A 23,466-nucleotide genomic window follows, 5' to 3' on the forward strand; every position below is an offset into this window, starting at 1 on the left:
AGGGGGTACCGGTACAGAGGGAGTCACTGTACTGTATATGGGATACTGTAGGTCTGCTACTGGTACTGGCTTGATTGGAAGTATTGTATAGGTTCTTCTATGCTACATGACTGTATATGTATCAGGCTCTACTGAAGTATCCTGTAAGTGTGCATCCCAAATGGCACTCTATACCCTATATAGTGCACTACGTTTGACCAGGGTCCAAAGTAGTGCACTATATAGGGAACAAGGTGCCATTTGGGACATAGCCTAAGTGTGTAGACCAGGGATGGGCAACTTTAATGGGGGTGGGGGCCACAAAAAATCTGAACTCATCATGAGGGGCTGAGGTGGCTCGCGGGTCTGTGTATCCACATCCCATACCAACCCTGGTGTAAACCTACATGGAAAGTGGGAACAGTGTCTACATGTGGTGGAGATAACTAGAGCCAGGATGGGGTGGCAGGTTGACAGACAGAAGTCAGTGGTGCTCTCTAGAAGGTCTGAATCCCCATAACAACAGTTCTGTGAAAGGGGATGGAGTCCTGACAGAGTAATGGGTCTCTGTAATGAATGATGAGAATGGTGACATAAACACTCTCCAAGGCCGAAGAGGCGGGAGACCTTGGTTGCGTCCAAAATGGAACCCTATATAGTGCACTACTTTTGACCCGGGCCCATAGTGCTCTGGTCAAAACTACTGCCCTACCTTTCCAAAAAACATACTGAATAAAGATGGAAGGCTGCAGGATCCACAACCCTGAGAAAGGCTTATAAACTGTAGCTTAGTACTAAAGAGGAACAGACATTGTATGATGCACAACCCTGAGAAATACTTATACATTATAGCAGTGGTCACCAACCCGTCGATCGCTATCAACTGGTCGATCTCGATTGACTGGTCGATCTCCAAGATATTCCTAGTTGATCGCCAAACATTTCTGTAAAAACCCAACGATGAAGCCTTGCATTCCTATTTTTTTTAATTTGTCTCGTGCTGTTAGAGGTAGGTGCAACCAATTCAGCCTCCCTCGCTGGGTAGGCGAAGTGTTCCCATTTTGAACCATTACATGTGTCTGAAGGTACAAACTCTGCCTTCCCGGCGGGTCCGGATAGCAAATCAAGTGCACTATAGGCCTACCACTGGCCAATCAGATGTCTCAGATTACTGTGTCTGCAGTAACGTCGCAGGCACAAAAGAAAGCTACAGCAAAGTTGATGAGATTTCAAAATGTTTAAAACCATGACCAGAGAGAGACTGTCAACTAATACAGCAAAGAGCTGCTGTTATTATGAGTGAGTTCATGTTTAAGTTCTTAGTCAGCTGTCATACCCTGACCTTAGTTATCTATGTTTTATGTATTATTTTAGTCAGGTCAGGGTGTGACGAGGGTGGGTATGTGTGTTTTTTGTCGTGTCTAGGGGTTTTACTATATCTATGGGGTTTTTGTATGTTTAGTTATTTGTAGGTCTATGGTGGCCTGAATTGGTTCCCAATCAGAGACAGCTGTTTACCGTTGTCTCTGATTGGGGATCCTATTTAGGTTGCCATTTCCATTTAGTTTTTTGGGGTTATTGTCTATGTATAGTTGCCTGTGTCAGCACTCGGTTTAAATAGCTTCACGGTCGTTTTGGTTAGTGTTTATTTGTTAATTAAATATAATGTATTCATATCACACTGCGCCTTGGTCTCCTCGTTATGACGAACGTGACATCAGCACTGTCAACACCTTTTATTCAAACTTTTCTAAACCATAAAATGTGCATTCTTCCTACTTCCACTTGCGCTACAACCAGCACTGCAGCTGTAATGATAGGCTTGCACTATTATAATTAGCAGCTTGGGTCTTTTGTAATATTGAGGAATACTTTTTCTGTTTATAGGAAAAACAACACGAATTTGTGCATGAGGCAGAAATAATGCTGTGCGACTCGAGTTTTGTCATCAGCTGGAAGACGGTGTCAGCGGAGGAAAGGGAGAGTGGAAGGATGTTGAGAGCTGCTCTCTTCCTCCATTGAGACCTTAAAAGCCCAGTAAAATGAAATTATTTAAAAAGGGATCTATTATCGGTGTGATCATATTATACTCTGCCTCATATTTTGAAATGTTTTTTTTTAAATGGTCCTAACATTGGCAGGGCGATTCAACCAACGCCAATATGCGGTGATAATATATTGGGCCTATAGCCTACTGCATAAACCTCATTGCTATAGCACTGTTTTTAATAGGTGCATGTTGCATAGGCTTACACTTCAGTCATGTTAAAACAAATCTGAGTGGTAGATCTCGACTTGCACTTTGACTCAAAGTGATCTTGATTCAGAGAAGGTTGGTGACCACTGCACTATATCTTCCTACTAAAGACGCACAATGTATGAGACATTCAGCAGCAATGGCCACACAAAGACAACTGACTCCCTCACACAAGATGACACACTTGAGATAAGATGGACAACACATCAGCAGACAGGAGAAAGCCCATAGCCAGTGTTGGCGCTTAAAGATGTTCAAGTGCTGAAGGTAGACCAGTTTGTAATAACATCTGAGAGACATTCAGCCTGTAAGAACCACACAGACAGAACATGAGGTGATACCAGGTGAATGAAAGATAACCAGAAAGTTGTGTTGTCTGGTAAAATATATACAGATTTCTCTCTGTTACCTGGATAAGAATCAAAGTCAAACTAAAACAGTAGCCAACACCAGTTCAGGCAACAAAGAAGGAAATAAATCAAAACTAAAGTGTTTACCTTAATCTATCCTAGCTTCATAGACAGTGAATGTGTAAGAAGAAATATTCTATACAATTAATGACATTAAGACTAAGACATTATACTAAGACCAGAAACCCCCAACTCATCCTCCTTCTCCCTTCTACCTCTATTCCAGTAACTGTATGGTCAGTTTCAAAATTATTAATCAGCTTCTCGAACACTTCACTCACTTACGGGCACAAATAGAGGAGTTTCTAAGTGGCTGTCTAGGGTTGTGCTACTGAGACTCCTAACAGATTTATCATAACACTGACAAAACACTCCAATCATTTCCCAGCCATCGAGTCAAAAGAGCCGAAGCAAACACCATTGCATCAAAGGGAGGATTAATATTTAACGCAGTTTAACGCAGAATCAGGCACAGATTGTGTCCAAAATGGCACCCTATTCCCTTTATTGCACTACTTTTGACCAGGGCCCATAAGCTCTGCTCAAACACAGTGCAGTTTATAGGGAATAGAGTGTCCTTTTGGATGCAGACACTGAGAGGTTGGGAAATGGCAGCATAGCAGCCTTGACAACCCCGTGCCCAGACAGTCACCTCAGGTTGTTGTCACTTCCGGTTGGAACCCCTATCAGAGACACTTGCAGCCAGGAGTTGAGTCTAGTTTGCCAGCGGTGGTGGGAAGACACTACCCAGGGGTGTAAACCTTGTTTGGGCTGAGCCATATGGGAGGCAAGAGAGGTAGAGGTGTTCCAGAATATTCTCTAGCGTCGATGGTGAGCTACAGAGGGATATTACAGAGACAATGCCACAAGCACTGATCCTCCAAGAAGATTCATACTGTGTATGTCTTCCTTCATCACAACAATGTCCTTTTCCCATCTCGCTCATCTGAAAAGCTCAGCTGCTACTGCACAAAGGGAGGGTTTTTCTCATTGCCCTCCTTTTAAAACCCAGCAAACAACGACCAGACAGACTGAGGGACGGAGGACAGAGCTACAGTAACAATGGAGCGACAGACTATAAACGTGGAGAGGGACACAAAAGACAGGGAGAGGAAGGGACTGAGGAGGGTGGAACAGGGGATGAAAGCCTGGGAGGAAAGTCTGAAAAAAGGAACCAGCAGCCACAACATTAGTCAAATACAAAGACTGAGGTAGAAAGAGAGGCAGAAACAGAGCATAAAGAGGTAAAAAGAAGGGAGGATAAATAAGAAAGAAAAGAGAAAGAGGGAGGAGGGGGTATAGTAGAAACACATGGACGATCACTAACCTGGCCCCCCTTGGGCTGGTAATTGATGTTGTCTGTGGAGCCGATCTTAGACTTGACATTCTTGAGGTCTGGCAGGGGCTGGTTGAGGACGCGAAGCTGTTTGGGGGTGGTGGCGGGGGACTTGGGAGGGGTGCGGAGCAGAGCCACCTTGAATAAATTAACTGCCATAAGTTGAATTGATGCCATGATATACTCAGATTTTATTTGGGAAAAAGATAATAAGCTAATCTCAATATGATCTCCTGAATAAATAAGGGATAAATCCATAAAGTACAATTATATACAGTGCATTCGGAAAGTATTCAGACCCCTTAACTCTTTCAACATTTAGATACATTACAGCCTTATTCTAAAATGTATTAAATAAATGTTCCTCATCTAAAACAAACACAATACCCCATAATGACAAAGTGAAAACAGGTTTTTATATATTTTTGAAAATGTATTAAAAATATAAAACAGAAAAAAAATAATTTTAGTGGTATTCAGACCCTTTGCTATGAGTCTCGAAATTGAGCTCAAGTGCATCCTGTTTCCTTTGATCATCCTTGAAATATTTCTATAACTTGAATGGAGGTAAATTCAATTGATTGGACATTATTTGGAAAGACACACACCTATTTGACAGTGCATGTAAGAGCAAAAACCAAGCCATGAGGTCAAAGGAATTGTCCGTAGACCTTCGAGATAGGATTGTGTCAAGGCACAGATCTGGGGGAGGGTACCAGAAAATTCCTGCAGCATTAAAGGTCCCCAATAACACAGTGGCCTCAATCATTCTTAAATTAAGAAGTTTGGAACCACCAAGACTCGTCCTAGAGCTGGCCGCCTGGCCAAACTAAGCAATCGGGGGAGAAGGGCCTTGGTCAGCGAGGTGACCAATAACTCGTTGGTCACTCTGACAGAGCTCCAGAGTTCCTCTGTGGAGATGGAAGAACCTTCCAGAAGGACAAACATCTCTGCAGCACTCCACCAATCAAGCCTTAATAGTAGAGTGAACAGACAGAAGCCACTCCTCAGTAAAAGACACAGCAGCCCGTTTGGAGTTTGCCAAGAGGATGTTAAAGGACTCTGGCCATGAGAAACAAGATTCTCTAGTCTGATGAAACAAAGATTTTACTTTTTGGCCTGAATGGCGAGCGTCACGTCTGGAGGGAACCTGGCACCATCCCTATGGTGAAGCATGGTGGTGGCATTATCATGATGTGGGGATGTTTTTCAGGAGTGGCTTCAGGACAAGTCTCTGAATGTCCTTGAATGGCCCAGCCAGAGCCCAGACTTGAACCCAATCGAACATCTCTGGAGAAGCTGTGCAGCGACGCTTCCCATCCAACATGACAGAGCTTGAGAGGATCTGCAGAAGAAACTCCCCAAATACAGGTGTGCCAAGCTTGTAGCGTCATACCCAAGAAGACTCAAGGCTGTAATCGCTGCCAAAGGTGCTTAAACAATGTTCTGAGTGAAGGATCTGAATACTCATGTAAATGTGATATTTACGTTTGTTATTTTTATTTGATAAATTAGCAAACATTTCTACAAAACTTTTTTGCTAGTTCATTATGGGGTGTTGTGTGTAGATTGATGAGGGGGGAAAACGATTTAATCAATTTTAGAACAAGGCTGTAAATGTAACAAAATGTGTAAAGTCAAGGGGTCTGAATACTTTCCGAATGCACTGTATTCGTCTAATTTAAAACACATTTCGAGTAGCTGCCTCAGCTGACTACAGTATAACAGCATTGATTCCTGGTCAAAAGAAGTGCACTACGTAAGGAAAAGGGTGCCATTTGGGAAGCACACTGTACCTTCTTCTCCTGCAGCAGGCTGAGTGAACGTGGTGTGCCGGGGGTGCGAGGGGTTCCGGGTGTGCGGCAGGAGTAGCTGTAGCTGGGAGGGGTTCCAGGGGTGATGGCTGTGGACCCTGGGGTGCGGGGTGTGGTGGGACCGCTGCACAGCGAGCGGGAACGCATCGACTGTGTGCCTGGGTGTGGGGAGGTCATAGAAAGTTCATAGAGGTCATACAGAGAGGTTACACAAAGGTCAATCAGAGGTTGGGCATCTCTCACCATTACTCTAGCCTGGTCTCAGAACAAACAGATCTGGTACCAGGCTAACATTACTCCACCAAAGTATTTCAAGTTAGTCAGATGAAGAATGTCTCAAAACATACACAAACAGAATGAAACAGTGTAGTTACTAGAATGAAAGACGTAAATGAAGCCCAAACTATAGGATTGAACAACTTGATTACTAACTACTAAGGATGAGACAGAGATGTGATCTTGAACACAGAGAGACTGAGATGAACTGGGTGAGATCATGTGAGACAAGATGAGACTAGGTAAGACATTGCAGGACTAGGTGACATACTGCAGGACAAGTTGAGACTGGATGACAAGGTGAGACTGGATGACAAGGTGAGACTGGATGACAAGGTGAGACTGGAAGTAAATCCAGTTGAAACGGGGGACAGAGTGAGACATGGATGAGACTAGATGGGATAGAGAGTTCCTCTCTACCTGTCCAACTAGGGGCACGTCCTGTTCTATGCTCCGCCCTGACCTCTGTACGGAACGCTAGAGGAGAGCAGGAGCGGAAGAGGATTAAACAGAGGAGAGAGAGATAGAGCGAGAGAAAAACCAAGAGAAAAATCAAGAGCGAGAAAGAAAGAGGCTAAGCGAGAGAGACCGGCTGAAAGAGAGAAACCAGGAGAAGGGACTTACACGTAGGTCTGCGGGGTGCGGTGGAGCCGGAGCTGGTGATTGAGGTGGAGCTCTCCTCCTGGTCGTGTGGGTGGTGGTGGGTACGCCGGCTCAGGATCGAGGCAGGCCGCGGCAGGGATGACCTCTTTGGGCTCTGAGAACCACCATCCTGTCACATACAAACACACACATACAAACACACACACACACACACACAGGAAGGCAAACAGGCACAGAAACACACACACACACACAGACACATACATTTAGCTTAGTACTGTATTTACAGAAGTGCACAAGTCAGAAAATGCCCCAGCTTTAGCCTGGGTATTAATTTACAGATGTGAGATCAGTTGATCAGTTCAGGGCCATATGCTAACCTTACCACGTCTATCAGTCTGTGTAGTGTTGGGGAGTCACGAGGCCCGACCGAGGAGGGACGGGGCCTATGAAGCTCCACCTCCACCAGGAAGTTATTTTTATTGTGGGAGGAGAAAGAGGAGATAAGGCGAGGGGGCAGGAGGGTGGCCGCTCACATTTTACAGGTGGGGATCTTTGTCAGTGGTGGCGACTAAGTGACAAACAGACATATGGGGAAGAGATGGGGGATATTGGGGTGAGAGATGGGAGAGTTACAGGAGAGAGATGGGTGAAAGATGGGGGAGATACGGGTGACAAATGGGTGAGAGACGAGGGAGAGATGGGGAGATATGGGGGAGAGATGGAGGAGAGATGGAGGAGATACGGGTGAGAGATGAGAGGGATACGGGTGAGAGATGGGGCAGATATGGGGGAGATACGGGTGAGATATGGGGGAGAGATATGGGGGAGATACGGGTGAGAGATGGAGGAGAGATGGAGGAGAGATGGGGGAGAGATGGGGGAGATATGGGTGAGATGGGGGAGAGATGGGGGAGATACAGGTGACAAATGGGTGAGATGGGGGGGATATGGGGGAGATACGGGTGACAAATGGGTGAGAGACAGGAGAGATGGGGAAGATACAGGTGACAAATGGGTGAGATGGGGGAGAGATGGGAGAGATACAGGTGACAAATGGGTGAGATGGTGGAGATATGGGGGAGATATGGGGGAGATACGGGGAAGAGACGGGGAAGATACAGTTGAGAGATGGGGGAGAGATGAAGGAGATACGGGTGAGAGATGGGTGAGAGATGGGGGAGATATGGGAGAGATGCGGGGGAGAGATGGGTGAGATATGAGTGAGAGATGGGGGAGATACGAGTGAGAGACGGGGAGATACAGGGGAGAGATGGGGAGATATGGGGGAGAGATGGAGGAGAGATGGAGGAGATATGGGTGAGAGATGAGAGGGATATGGGTGAGAGATGGGGCAGATATGGGGGAGATACGGGTGAGAGATGGGGGAGAGATATGGGGGAGATACGGGTGAGAGATGGAGGAGAGATGGAGGAGAGATGGGGGAGATATGGCGGAGATGTGGGTGAGATGGGGGAGAGATGGGGGAGATACAGGTGACAAATGGGTGAGATGGGGGAGAGATGGGGAAGATACGAGTGAGAGACGGGGGAGAGATGGGGGAGATACGAGTGAGAGACGGGGGAGAGATGGGGAGATATGGGTGAGAGAAGGGGGAGAAATGGGGAAAGATGGATTAGAGATGAGTGAGAGATGGGCGAGAAACAGACAGAGTGCAAACCAAACTACAAGTAAACAAGGATAAAACAATGACAGTGGAACCAAAGATGACTGTACTGAACATAATTTCCTCATCATTGTGCAAACAGATATATGCTATATACAGTGCCAGTCAAAAGTTTGGACCCACCTACTCATTCAAGGGTTGTTCTTTATTTGACTATTTTCTACATTGTAGACTAATACTGAATACATCAAAATTATGAAATAACACAAAAGGAATCATGTAGTAACCAAAAAAGTGTTAAACAAATAAAAATATATTCTCTCAACCAGCTTCAGGAGGAGCGGTTTTCCAACAGTTTTAAGGAGTTCCCACATATGCTGAGCACTTGTTTGCTGCTTTTTCTTCCCTCTGCGGTTCAACTCATCCCAAACCATCTCAATTGGGTTGAGGTCGGGTGATTGTAGAGGCCTGGTCATCTGATGAAGCACTCCATCACCCTCCTTGGTTGAAAAACAAATGATAATCGCATTAAGCACAAATCAGATGGGATCGCGTATTGCTGCAGAATGCTGTGGTAGCCATGCTGGTTAAATGTGCCTTGAATTCTCAATAAATCACTGACAGTGTCACCAGCAAAGCAGCCCCACACCATCCCACATCCTCCTCAATGCTTCATGGTGGCAATCACACAAGCGAAGATCATCCGTTCACCTACTCTGCGTCTCACAGACACGGCAGTTGTAGCCAAAAATCTCACATTTGGACTCATCAGACCAAAGAACAGATTTCCACCGGTCTAATCCCCATTGCTTGTGTTCTTCAAGTCTCTTCTTCTTATTGTTGTCCTTTAGTAGTGGTTTCTTTGCAGCAATTCGACCATGAAGGCCTGATTCACGAAGTCTCCTCTGAATAGTTGATGATGAAATGTGTCTGTTACTTGAAGTCTGTAATGCATTTATTTGGGCTGCAATCTGAGGTGCAGTTAACACTAATGAACTTATCCTGTGCAGCAGAGGTAACTCTGGGTCTTGTGTGATGATTTTTGAGAATGCACTTCAAGAAACTTTCAAAGTTCTTGAAATCTTCCGGAATTGACTGACCTTCGCGTCTTAAAGTAATGATGGACTGTCACTTCTCTTTGCTTATTTGAGATGTTCTTGCCATAATATGGACTTGGCCATAGGGCTATCTTCTGTATACCACCCCTACCTTGTCACACAACTGATTGGCTCAAACACGAAAGAAATCCCACAAATGAACTTTTAACAAGCTTCTTATGGCTGCAGGGGCAGTATTGAGTAGCTTGGATGAAAGGTGCACAGAGGTGCCCATATTCAACGGCCTGCTCCTCAGTCATAGTTGCTAATATTTGCATAGTATTGGACAGAGAAAACTCTGAAGTTTCTAAAACTGTTTGAATTATGTCTGTGAGTATAACAGAACTCATATAGCAGGCAAAAACCTGAGAAATTCCACGTCCTGTTTTTTTTCTTCTGGGGGTGGCAGATTTTCAACCAAGCTCTCATTGAAATTACAGCGAGATATGGATGAGTTTTCACTTCCTACGCCTTCCACTAGATGTCAACAGTCAATAGAACTTTGTCTGATGACTAATGTGAAGGGGGGTCGAATGACACAGGAAATAGTCACCAGTGCCACGAGTTGACCATGCATTCACTACACGCGTTCACAGGGGAAGGACCTGCGTTCCACCGGTCATCTGAAGTCATTCTAATTCTCCGGTTGGAATGTTATTCAAGATTTATGTAAACAACATTCTAAAGATTGATTCAGTACATCGTTTGACATGTTTCTACTGACTGTTACGGAACCTTTGGACATTTCGTCACGTTATAGTGGACGCGCTTTGTGACTTTGGAATTGTTTACCATTTTCGAACAAATCAAGCATTTATTGTGGACCTGGGATTCCTAGGACTGCATTCTGATGTTCATCAAAGATAAGGAATCATTTATCATGTATTTTCTGGTTTCTGTTGTCTCCAACATGCCGGCTAATTTGGCTTCTGTTCTGAGCGCCGTCTCAGATTATTGCATGTGTTGCTTTTTCCGTAAACTTTTTTCGAAATCTGACACAGCGGTTGCATTAAGGAGAGGTATATCTATAATTCCATGTGTATAACTTGTATTATCATCTACATTTATGATGAGTATTTCTGTTGAAACGATGTGGCTATGCAAAATCACTTGATGTTTTTGGAACAGTGAATAAGCCAATGTAAACTCAGACTTTGATATAAATATGAACTTTATCAAACAAAACATGCATGTATTGTGTAACATGAAGTCCTATGAGTGACTGATGACTGATGAAGATAATTCAAGGTTAGTGATTCATTTTATCTTTATTTCTGCTTTTTTGAATGCTATATTTCGCTGGAAAATGGCTGTGCTTATTGTGGTTTGGTGGAGACCTAACATAATCGTTTGTAGTGCTTTTGCTGAAAAGCATATTTGAAATCTGACACTTTGGTGGGATTAACAACGAGAATAGCTTTAAAATGGTATGAAACACATGTATGTTTTAGGAATTGTAATTATGAGATTTCTGTGGTTTGAATTTGGCGCCCTCTATTTTCACTGGTAGTTGTCATATGGACCCCGTTAGCGGGATTGCAGCCATAACAAGTTAATTGAAATGCATTCCAGGTGACTACCTCAAGAAGCTGGTTGAGAGAATGCCAAGAGTGTGCAAAGCTGTCATCAAGGCAAAGGGTGGCTACTTCAAAGAATCTCAAATATAAAATATTTGATTTACACTTTTTTGGTTACTACACGATTCGATATGTGTTATTTCCTGGTTTTGATGCCTTCACTATTATTCTACAATGTAGAAAATTGTAAAAATAAAGAAAAACCCTGTAATGAGTAGATGTGTCCAAACCTTTGACTGGTACTGTTTAAATATAGCCAATTGTCTTTGGGTTCTGGTTCCATAATATAATCACAGAATACGGTGTTCATGCATATGTGTGTGTGTGTGTGTGTGTGTGTGTGTGTGTGTGTGTGTGTGTGTGTGTGTGTGTGTGTGTGTGTGTGTGTGTGTGTGTGGGCAGAGAATCCCAGGCTGCACTATACAGAGCAGAACTGAACAGTCCTGGGAGATGTGGCATTTAAAGCGCTGTGCCAGGCTGTGCTGTCTTTATTATTCTAAAAGAATGACTGTTATTATGTGGAGGAGTGACTGGCAGTCACGACCACAGATAATGGATGATAATTACAGCCCAAATGCATCCCAAATGGCACCCTATTCTCTATATAGTGCACTACCTTAGACCACCACTGAATGATGATTGGAGGGAAGAGAACAGAAACACTTCTATGTTTTTCTGGCCTGGATGTTTAGTCCACTGTGACATAACCATCAGGGTGGATGGACATGCAGCTAAACAGGCCAAAGGGGATTCATTAAAAGGGGGACAGGATAGAGAAAGGATTTATGTTCGTTGATGTTAAGTGATTTTTTGCATAGCGGGATAAAACTGTGAGTTAATATGGACAGAAGAATTAGGTTCAGGCAGGGAAGCAGGTTTAAGCTGGTAAGAGGGGACTTATTTCTGACACTGTATCCAGAGTGTGTGTTTTAGTGTGCTCGGTAAGTAGGAAACAGAGGTAAAACAAGGAGATAGCCTACTACCTGAACTTGACCAATACTACAAAATCAACTTGTTTACCATTTCAAAAAGTTTTGCTACAGTATGTCGTTCTGAACATGACCATGCACAGGTGACTTGTATTCTGTCATTAAATTGGACATTAAGTTATTGTATCGCATTGTGACGCGGTGTGTCGTACTTACTGAGGCTCTATCCCGAGACTGTCTAGCAACACTGAGGGGCCGACGACCCTCTGGTACACCCACTGAAAGGAAGAGGAGTGTGGAGGAGAAGAAGAGGAGAGACAGAGAGAGAATGAGAGAAGGAAAGAGAGAGGGAGAAATAGAAAAGGGAAGGAGAGAGGAGGAGAGGACAATAGTGAGGGAGAGATGAAGAGAAAGAAAGAGATGAGGAGAAAGGAGTGTATAGTTAAACGTGATTTAAACATTAGGACAGATTGACAGAAACACAGAAACACTCTCCCACACACACAACAGCTGAGGCTGAAGCACGCCACCCACTCTACAGTCTACCAGCACAGTCTAACTGACAAGTATTGGGCTAACAGTTACCCCTCTTCTGTAAACCACTACAGCAAACTTTGTGAGAGTAAATCTAGCCTTAGCTGGGTTATAGTATTGTATAATTATATGGTATTACTGTACACTATGAGGGAATTGGCTGAGATCCTATTTGAGCTGCTAGAGAAAAGCTCTGTTCTCCAATGCTTTAGCAGGAAATTATACAGAATATAGGATTTTGGATTACATACAGTAAGTGCACCCGTCCATCCCACCCCCGGAACAATTTAATTGGGGCAATGCAGCAATTTAGAGGGTTTACATTGAACATAGTCTATCTATCATAAACAATTACGAGAGAGCTTCTGGAGGAAATGGCAAAGAAACCCACAAATTTAAAAACAGTGCACAAGTAAGATTATTTATTATACAGTACCAGTCAAAATTTTGGACACACCTACTCATTCCAGGGTTTTTCTTAATTTTTACTATTTTCTACATTGTAGAATAATAGTGACGATATCAACACTATGAAATAAAAACATATGGAATTATGTTGTAATCAAAAAAGTGTAAAATAAATCAAAATATATTTTATATTTGAGATTCTTCAAAGTAGCCACCCTTTGCCTTGATTGAGAGAATGCAAAGAGTGTGCAAAGCTGTCATCACGGCAAAGGGTGGCTACGTTGAAGAATCTAAAATATATTTTATTTCTTTATCACTTTCTTGGTTACGACATGATTCCATATGTGTTATTTCATAGTTTTGATCTATTCACTATTATTCTACAATATAGAAAATAGGAAAGAAAAGAATAACCATTGAACGAGTAGGTGTGTCCAAACCTTTGACTGGTACTGTATATCTACAGAGCATTCGGAAAGTATTCAGACCCATTGACATTTTCCTTCTTTTTTTTTAACATTACAGTCTTATTCTAAAATAGATTTTTTTTTCAATCTTATCAATCTACACACAATACCCAATAATGACAAAGCGAAAACAGTTTTTTAGATTTTTTTGCAAATGTATTAAATATCAAAAACGGGAATCACTTATTTACATAAGTATTCAGACCCTTTGCTATGAGAATCGAAACTGAGCTCAGGTGCATCCTGATTCCATTGATCGTCCTTGAGATATTTCTACAACTTGATTGGAGTCCACTTGTGGTAAATGTAATTAATTTGACATGATTTGGAAAGGCACACACCTGTCTATATAAGGTCCCACGGTTGACAGTGCATGTCAGAGCATAAACTAAGCCATGAGGTCAAAGGAATTTTCCATAGAGCTCTGAGATAGGATTGTGTCGAGGCACAGATCTGGGGAAGGGTAAAAAAAAATGTCTGCAGCATTGAAGGTCCCAGAGAATACAGTGGCCTCCATCATTCTTAAATAGAAGAAGTTTGGAACAACCGAGACTCTTCCTAGAGCTGGCCGCCTGGGCCAAACTGAGCAATCAGGGGAGAAAGGCCTTGGTCAGGGAGGTGACCAAGAATCCTCTGACAGGGTTACAGAGTTCCTCTGTGGAGAGGAAGGAAAACCATCTCTGCAGCACCCCGCCAATCAGGACTTTATGGTAGAGTGGCCAGATGGAAGCCACTCCTCAGTAAAAGGCACAGTTTGCCAATAGTTACCTAAAGGACTTAGACCATGAGAAAAAAAGATTCTCCGGCCTGATGAAATCCAGATTGAACTCTTTGGCCTGAATGCCAAACGTCACATCTGGAGGAAACCTGTCACCATCCCTACAGTGAAGCATGGTGGTGGCAGCATCCTGCTTTGGGGATGGTTTTCAGCAGCAGGGACTGGGAGACTAGTTAGGGTCAAGGGAAAGATGAACGGAGCAAACTACAGAGATCCTTGATGAAAACCTGCTCCAGAGTGCTCAGGACCTCAGACTGGGGCGAAGGTTCACCTTCCAACAGGACAACAACCAAAACAATGCAGGAGTGGGACAAGTTGGGACAAGTTTCTGAATGTTCTTGAGTGGCCCAGCCGGAGCCCGGGCCTTGAATCCGATCAAACATCTCTGGAGAGACCTGAAAATAGCTGTGCAGCAAAACTCCCCATACAACCTGACAGAGCTTGAGAGGATATACAGAGAAGAATGGGAGAAACTACCTAAAAATTGCTTGTAGCTCATTCCCAAGAAGTTGTGCGGCTGTAATCACTGCAAGGTTCTTCAACGAAGTACTGAGTAAAGGGAATACCTATTTAAATGTGATATTTCAGTATTTAAAAAAATAAATATTACAAATCTGCAAACATTTCTAAAAACCTGTTTTTGCTTTGTCATTATGTTGTAATGTGTGTAGATTAATGAGGGGGTAAGAAACTATTTAATCCATTATAGAATAAGGTTTTAACAAAATGTGGAAAAAAATCAAGGTGTCTGAATACTTTCCGAATGCACTGTATATTGTGGAAACTCACTTTGTCAGGTGAGGTAAACCAGTATCTGTCTCCTTACAGCAAGCGGAGCCAAACTACCAGTTGCTTGGCAACTTCTACTTCCTGAATGACACTCTATTCCATTTATAGTGCACTAATTTTGACCAGAGTCCTATGGGCCCTGGTCAAAAGTAGTGCACTACATAGGGAATCAGGTGCAATTTGGAACTAATATCCTGCTCTGTGGAAATGCAGTGAAAACCTACTAATTGCACTGTAGTTCTTTCACAGCTGTAGTTCTTTCAAAGCAAACAACCAAAAATGATATAGGTTAAAGATACACAGATTGAGTTAATAAGTGAGATGGTGAGAGATGGACAACTGGTGTTATATACAGAGAGAAAATAAAAAGTATTGCAGGTACACATAACTCTGAAGCAGTATCGTTGACCAAACCATCTCCAACAAAAAAGAAACCAAGAATGGAAGCTGAGGAGAATAAAAATACATTTAAAAAAATTACAAATGATAAAATAAATGTCAAAAGTTGAGCTGTTCACAACAAGCCAACAATAAAGTCAAATAAAAAAATGTAGAGCAAATTTGTTTTTATTCTAATAAAATGCAGACACTGAACATGACAAACAAATGCAACAGAATAACAATTGATAGATTAACAAAATAATTGATCAAATTTAACAAAAATATAAGTTTTAAATCACTGTAAGGATGAGTTAACTGTAAAGCACTTTGTGAAACTGCAGATGTAAAAAGGGCATTATAAATACATTTGACTGATTGACTAGATGTGAATGTTGATGTTTGTAGCCACATTGCAGATTTCTGACCCCGGCCAGCAGTTTTGCGTTCCAAATGGCACCCTATTTCCTATTTAGCGCACTACTTTTGACCAGAGCACATTGGGCCCTGGTCAACATTTGTGCGGTACATAGAGAATAGAGTTCCATTTCGGACGCAGCCCAGGAATGATTGGTCACCTGTAGGTTTCCTCCTAGCACAGGGGTGGGCCTGGGCAGGACGCGAGTGTCGGACCGCAGTAGACTTTAACACACTCTTCCGAGATGGAGAGGAGCGCATCTCAGCTTTCTTGGTCAGCTCAGTCTTCTTAATCACGGCTAGCAGAAGAGGGAGAGACATAGTTAAAGAGAGAAAAGGGAAAGACAAACAAGTAACATAAGAAGAAAGAGAAGGAAGAGGGAGAGATAGTCAAAGAGAGAAAAGGAAGGAAAGGATAGTGTGACAGAGGTTTGGTAGGACAGAACCACTCACCTGATCCCCAGTTAACACTCACTTGAGTTCTTAAAGGCTTTTAAAGATGATTATCTTTGACAATTATAATGAAAGAGAATAACAAAATCTGTCAATTAATAATATATAACTACAAAGAACTATATAGAAATGAAAAGTGTTGTTGGTTTCCAAGACACATATCCAGCCTAGGCCTGGACTAAAACGGAATTTCAAAGGAGGTTCTTCACTGAAATGTCCGGGAAACTGGCCCTCTAGAGTAACAAACTGAGCAGAGATCTACACCAAATAAAACCAAACAGAATTAAATAAGCTGTCAATAATAATGAAAAACTAAAAATATTTTTTAAAAACAACAACACAAAACAGAGTAACAAACTAATTTGGAGAGATACTGTAGTTCTAAACCTTTTTTCTTCTTGACGTCCTCCCTGGGGATATAGACCGGCTGCTTGTGAATGGGTTTACGTTCTGGTGTGGAGACGTGCCCCTCGCGCGCTTTCACCCGCCCCCCTTTAGCCTTGTGATTTACTGGCTGCTTCTCCTGCTTCTGCTGTTGGGGAGTCTTCTCCATCTTGACTGGTGGGGCTGGGACCCGGTCGGCTCTCAGGGGCTCGATCTGCTCTGTAGCCATGCTCTTGTCATCATCCATATCTACAGTGCAGAGGTCTACGTATAAAATAGACATGGTAAGATCATCATGCAGTAGTATTATGGTCACAACACAATACATGGGAACAACACTCATTAATTGGGCAAAACAGTGTTAACGTAACTTTGTTATGATGATAAAATATGTCTTCATTATGAAAAGGCTGTAATAAACATGAACATGCATATGTACTATTTAATTTTCTAATACCTGATTATATAATTATTTGTGGTCACTGAAACGTAATTTATCTGTCATTGAAACCTGTATTATGGGATGACAACAGAGAGAAATCTCACCTTGAGTGTCGACCCAAGAGCTGTCTAGGATTGAGTCGTCCATGGTAGTCTCGTCTCTGTCGTAGCTCTCTGTCTGTCCCTCGGTCTCTGTCTGCACCTCCTTCTCTGGGGAGGCCTGCAACTCCTTCTCACAGACCTCGTCTGAGACATCCCCCACCTCCTCCAGACTTGCTGCCTCCATGATCTCCACCTCCTGGGACTCCTCCTCCTCCTCCTCTTCCTCCTGCTCGTGGAGAGCCTGTGGTGTCTCAGGCTCAGGTGGAGCAGAGAAACGCACGCTGTGTCCTGGCTCCTCGCCCTCGTCGATGGTCTGGACTACAGTGATAAAGTCATCTTCTACAGTCACCACTGACTCTATGGCAGCTCTGGGCTCTGGAACGTCATCCACCGCTGCTCCTGCCCCTGCCAGAACTTCACCATCTTCCTCTTCTTCTTCCTCCTTGTCTTTCATTATATCCTTCTCAAACTTCTCTTCTTTCTCTCCAGGATTTGTTGGTTTTATCTCTATCATGATTTCCTCCTGTTCCACCACCTGCTCTATATTATCCTCCTCCCCATCTTCCTTTTTCTTTTCTTCTATGTTATTTTCTTTGACCTCTACAACCTGCTCCTTCTTCAGCTGCTCTTCGCTAACTTTCCCCTTCTCTTCTTCTGTGGTGCTCACACCACCACCTGACAACACAGACGGAGATGTCGCCATGAAGTCAACCTTCGGAGGCGTTGTCTGACCTCCCGTCTGTTTAGGTTTCTCGGTGTCCATAACTGGAACCTTCTCTTCTTCTGTGGTGCTCACACCACCACCTGACACAGACGGAGATGTCGCCATGAAGTCAACCTTCGGAGGCGTTGTCTGACCTCCCGTCTGTTTAGGTTTCTCGGTGTCCATAACTGGAACCTTCTCTTCTTCTGTGGTGCTCTCCACGGAGGAGGCCGGGGAGGGCCTGGCGGGCCTGCTGATCCGGTTCTTGGCAACCCCAGTCAGTTGGTAGACATCTTCGGCATCCACCTCCTCGTATGCCTCCTGGTGCACCAAGAACTTGTCTTTCACCTTCTCCCTTAACTCCTGCAGCTCTCGCTCCTCCTCCATGCTCAGGGGCCTGTCCTCCATCTCCAGCCGGCGGATCTGCCTCTCGTAGGCAGCCATCTCAGCATCTGTCTCTGGTCCCTCGTTCTCTGCCTTTCCCTCCTCATCCAGTGTGACCATTACCGTAGGAGTCACAAAGGACTCTGCTGACTTCAGAGCAGAAGCCGGTTTGTCATTTTGGTCCTCCATGGCAGATTTTTCATGGCTGATCTCTTTGTTGTCTTTTTCCTCTGAAGCGGAATCTTTCCGTCCCACTTGTTTTGCTTCTTCCTTTTCTTTGGAACCGTCACACACAGTTAACTGATTTGACTTCTCGTCTTCGGCTAGTTTGTCTCTAGCTTCGATCTTCAGTTTTTCCTCTGCCATCTTTTCCTCCAGAGCCATAGGGGTGAAGCGCTGGGGCGGGGAGTCAATGGGACTATGGAGGTCAGCAGGGGAAGGCATGGGCCCTGAGTACTCACTGAACACACAGTAACCCAACTCTTCCAGCTGGCTCTCACTCTTGGCAAGACTCTGGCTCTGATTCTGGTCCCCCAGGACCAGGTTGGCCAGGGAGTCACTCCCAATGCCTTGGGCGTCTGCAGGGACAGACTTCCTCCTCATGATCTCTGGGTCATTGTTCTCAGAAGCTAATCTAGACCTGGTGCCTGCAAGGTCCAGCATCTCAGGTAGGTCAGGAGCCATGACTGTCCCATTTTTGTAGTAGTATTTGGGTGGAAAGGGAGACTCTGGCGACTCTGACCCCTGGGGGCTGGTCTTTTCGCCGGGGATCTCTCCTGTGTTGTAGGGAGGAGACGAGGAGTCGGACGTGACTGAGGCGGCCGTCTCCAGGATCAGGGGAGGGAAAGGCGGGGGCACCTTCTCTGCAGACAGGGTGGTAACTGGGAGATAGTTGACAGACTCATCCAGACTGCCACTGGTAAAAGACATGATGTCCGTGGCGAGTGGGGAGAAGTTCCTAGGTAGGCCCTGGCCACTGGGATCCATCGATCCAATCGTAATGTTGAGAGAGTAGCTTCTCTGATCCAGGGCCAACTTCCCGGGGGAAAGCCTACATTCGTTGCTCCTGTCCAGGGCCGGTAAGGTATCCTTTTGATCTCCCATCAGACTCGTCTTGGTGTCTGGCTTCTTCTCCACTGACTGTGTTTGTGCCAACATGCTGTAGTTGATCTCAGGGGGTGACGTAACTGTTGGGGAGCTTCTCCCTAAGCTCTTCTCTTGACCTGCGGTGCTCAGTTCATAATAACCTTCTGCTGCTTGAGCCTCCTTGGATCCCTCATCTGCCTTCAGGGCCAAAGTCTCGAAATAAGACGACATGCCAGATTTGTCTTTGTTAGAGTCAGAGGAGACACCTTGACCTTGATCTTTGTCTCCAGCTCTAGTGAACCCAGACACTGCACCCGTTGTGAGGTTACTGGACTCAAGAACTTCCACTGACGGCTGATTCTCTGAGACTGTTTTAGGTTCATCTGGTATAGACATTTTGGTAGGCTCTTTGGCTTGGCTCTGGCTGTTAGAAAGGGAAGGGGACGGAGAAGCCATTTCTGTTTTGGGGTACAGGGGGGGTGCTGTGTGGTCCCCGCTGGAGAAAGCTGGACACTCTGGTTCAGTGAAGTCTGGGCTGAGGCATCCACTCTCACTGCCTGGTTTCTCCATCTTTAAGTCTGTAAGTTAAATCTTTAGCAGTTAGTTTGGTTTTGCTTCAACACTCAACTATTAATTGTAGTACTTTGTTTAAGGACAGCCATTTTAAATAGGGCCAGCCATACTATCACAGACACAGGCAAAGCTCTGCTTACTGTTGCACAGTACAGAGGGCATCGCACATCACTGAGGAGGCAGGACAGGAGCATGAGGCGGAACCCACTCTCATATGGACAGAACAGAGGCATGGAACGTGATGGAACCGGAATGACGGAATTGGAATGCGCAGGCAGCCATACTGTTGATGGATGAGAAGAACCAAGCAATGAGGAATGGAATGGTTTTCAGACGAGTGACGACTTGACAATCTAATAGAGGTCAAATAATAGCCTTTCTGTCATTCTGTCAATTCTTAGTGACAAATCCTAATGATTTGCATTTAGCTAAATAATTACTTTACACCATGATTTGTCAGTGTGTGTAGAATAATTTGATCTTTGATTAATTAACATTGAGTACATATTTAACTGTTAACTTTGAGGACGATATACAATAGTATATCTTTATTACAAGTTCTTAGTATAAAGTTATTAAGTTCAACTAAGAAATAAACATTTGAACAACAGGAAAAATGACAGAATAACACAATATCGAACAGATGAAAACCAGTGAAATGGCACAAATGAATACAATGACAAAATAATGAAAACACTCTGATAGTATTACAATGACAGCTTAAGGAAAGTTGAACAGAAAATACTGTTGAAACCAATAGAGAACGGATGATTTACATGATAAATAAATGAGACGTCTATATGGGATACAACACTGCCAGAAAGACACTGAGTGATAGGTTAACACCAATGAGGCATCAATACATTGATAGGTAGCATCAGAGAGGGAAAGCACAGTTAGGAGGATCGGCAACATTTCATTAATACACAGACATGAAAAGGCCGGCCTCAAAATCTGCAACTAGAAACTGAAAACACAAGCAAGGAAATAGCAAAAATAAACATGTGTCCTAGCTTTCACCATCAAGCCCGTGTTGCCTTGCAGCCTTTAGCAGAGCGTAGAGCGGGGGGTTCGGGGGGCAACTTTGAGCCATTCCACCTCATTTAATCACTGATGAATTCCCTTAAAGCCTAAACGTTCTCATTTTCTATAAACAATACAATAACATGCATCCTGGGAGACCAGAAAGAGGGCAGACAGACACACCTTCATCAAGGCTCTCCTCCTTCCCCTCAGGCACTGCCACCTCCTCCTCAACCTCCTCCTCCCTCCCGTTAGGGCCATCAAGAGCAGCACTAAATGCCACTGCCTGCACAGGGGGCCCAGCCTGGGCCTCGCCTACAGCCGCAGCCTGTTCTAAGGGCTTGGTTGGGGGGCCGTCTGGCTCAGGCTCATCCCCACTCCACAGCTCCTCAAGAGCAGCCACGATTTCTGCTGCTGCCCCTTCCATCTCCTCATCCTCCTCCAACATCAACACTTCTTCCTCCTCCTCCTCCTCCTCCTCCTCCTCTTTGAAGTTATCTGTAAGAGCCTCGACAGTCTCTACTTTGCATAAAAGAAGGGGAGAGGTGGACAGTACACATCAAGACTATGGGTTGGCAACACAGACTTGGATTACATGGGTACAAATCGGTGAGACACTTTAAGCTCTGTAAAGGTGGCTCACAGATATAGATGCACATGTCACAGATGTTGTAGCGTATGAGTGAGTGACGTTTCTCCCCTGGCCATGTGATTTGTTTGGGTTTGAACTGGATGGATGTTTTGGATCATAGAGTAAGCAGGCAGAGGCTTTTCTTCATAATAAATATATCAAATAATCCTGAAAGAAAGACAGACACCGGTCCAGCACACTGTTGAATGTTCCTGCAGTTTTATTGAGTGCAACTGTGACAGAGAGGTCCCAAACGTCTTTGTCAGGCTATAAAATAACCCTCTCCTCTGTCTGTCCAATCTGCTGTGGCTCTAAGTTATCAAAAAGGCACACAATGGCCATAGTCTTTCTCTGTCACACACACCACATCAACACACCACATCAGGTCATTTTCATTCAAATGTTACTGTACATTTATCAGTAAGAAAATGCATGCATGGTACACTATAACAGTATTTTGCAAGCAAAGTTGTGTGGCTATACATACAGTCATGGCCAAAAGTTTTGAGAATGACACAAATATTAATTTTCACAAAGTCTGCTGCCTCAGCTTGTATAATGGCAATTTGCATATACTCCAGAATGTTTTGAAGAGTGATCAGATGAATTGCAATTTTTTGCTAAATCCCTCTTTGCCATGCAAATGAACTGAATCCCCAAAAAACATTTCCACTGCATTTCAGCCCTGCCACAAAAGGACCATCTGAAATCATGTCAGTGATTCTCTCGTTAACACAGTTGTGAGTGTTGACGAGGTCAACTCTGTCATGCTGATTGAGTTCGATTAACAGACTGGAAGCTTCAAAAGGAGGATGGTGCTTGGAATCATTGTTCTTCCTATGTCAGTCATGGTTACCTACAAGGAAACACGTGCCGTCATCATTGCTTTGCACAAAATGGGCTTCACAGGCAAGGATATTGCTGCCAGTAAGATAGCACCTAAATCAACCATTTATCGGATCATCAAGAACTTCAAGGGGAGCGGTTCAATTGTTGTAAAGAAGGCTTCAGGGCGCCCAAGAAAGTCCATCAAGCGCCAGGAACGTCTCCTAAAGTTGATTCAGCTCTGGGATTGGGGCACCACCAGTACAGAGCTTGCTCAGGAATGGCAGCAGGCAGGTGTGCGTGCATCTGCACACACAGTGAGGCGAAGACTTTTGGAGGATGGCCTGGTGTCAAGAAGGGCAGCAAAGAAGCCACTTCTCTCCAGGAAAAACATCAGGGACAGACTGATATTTTGCAAAAGGTACAGGGATTGGACTGCTGAGGACTGTGGTAAAGTCATTTTCTCTGACCAATCCCCTTTCCGATTGTTTGGGCATCCAGAAAAAAGCTTGTCCAGAGAAGACAAGGTGAGCGCTACCATCAGTCCTGTGTCATGCCAACAGTAAAGCATCCTGAGACCATTCATGTGTGGGGTTGCTTCTCAGCCAAGGGAGTGGGCTCACTCACACATTTGCCTAGAACACAGCCATGAATAAAGAATGGTACCAACACATCCTCCGAAATAAACTTCTCCCAACCATCCAGAAACAGTTTGGTGACGAACATTGCCTTTTCCAGCATGATGGAGCACCTTGCCATAAGGCAAAACTAAGTGGCTCGGGGAACAAAACATCTATATTTTGGGTCCAGGGCCAGGAAACTCCACAGACCTTAATCCCATTGAGAACTTGTGATCAATCCTCAAGAGGCGAGTGGACAAACAAAACCCCCCAAATTCTGACAAACTCCAAACATTGATTATGCAAGAATGGGCTGCCATCAGTCAGGATGTAGCCCAGAAGTTAATTGACAGCATGCCAGGGCGGATTGCAGAGGTCTTGAAAAAGAAGGGTCAACACTGCACATATTGACTCTTTGCATCAACTTCATGTAATTGTCAAAAAAAGCCTTTGACACTCATGAAATGCTCGTTATTATACTTCAGTATTCCATAGTAACATCTGACCAAAATATCTAAAGACACTGAGGACGCAGACTTTGTGGAAATTAATATTTGTGTCATTC

At 44.1% G+C, this 23,466-nt stretch overlaps 1 protein-coding gene across 12 annotated transcripts in view; it reads right to left on the bottom strand.

The window, feature by feature from the left end:
• map2 (microtubule-associated protein 2) overlaps positions 1–23,466 on the bottom strand; it is a 123,901-nt gene that overhangs the window by 13,967 nt on the left and 86,468 nt on the right. For 4 of the 12 annotated variants that reach the window (XM_036974803.1, XM_036974797.1, XM_021597504.2 and 1 more), the window contains 10 exons: positions 21,009–21,344; positions 17,060–19,807; positions 16,517–16,777; positions 15,838–15,975; positions 12,122–12,183; positions 7,061–7,135; positions 6,697–6,844; positions 6,493–6,549; positions 5,779–5,954; positions 3,974–4,120 (listed from right to left, as the gene is read on the bottom strand). In XM_036974803.1, coding sequence (XP_036830698.1) covers positions 3,974–4,120; positions 5,779–5,954; positions 6,493–6,549; positions 6,697–6,844; positions 7,061–7,135; positions 12,122–12,183; positions 15,838–15,975; positions 16,517–16,777; positions 17,060–19,807; positions 21,009–21,344 — 4,148 coding nt within the window. Of the gene's footprint in view, positions 1–3,973; positions 4,121–5,778; positions 5,955–6,492; positions 6,550–6,696; positions 6,845–7,060; positions 7,136–12,121; positions 12,184–15,837; positions 15,976–16,516; positions 16,778–17,059; positions 19,808–19,942; positions 20,086–21,008; positions 21,345–23,466 lie in introns of all 12 variants that reach the window. The other 8 variants (XM_036974805.1, XM_036974804.1, XM_036974800.1 and 5 more) reach the window with 7 other exon arrangements.

This window comes from Oncorhynchus mykiss, chromosome 3, assembly GCF_013265735.2.
Source record: "Oncorhynchus mykiss isolate Arlee chromosome 3, USDA_OmykA_1.1, whole genome shotgun sequence".
NCBI classification, from domain to species: domain Eukaryota; kingdom Metazoa; phylum Chordata; class Actinopteri; order Salmoniformes; family Salmonidae; genus Oncorhynchus; species Oncorhynchus mykiss.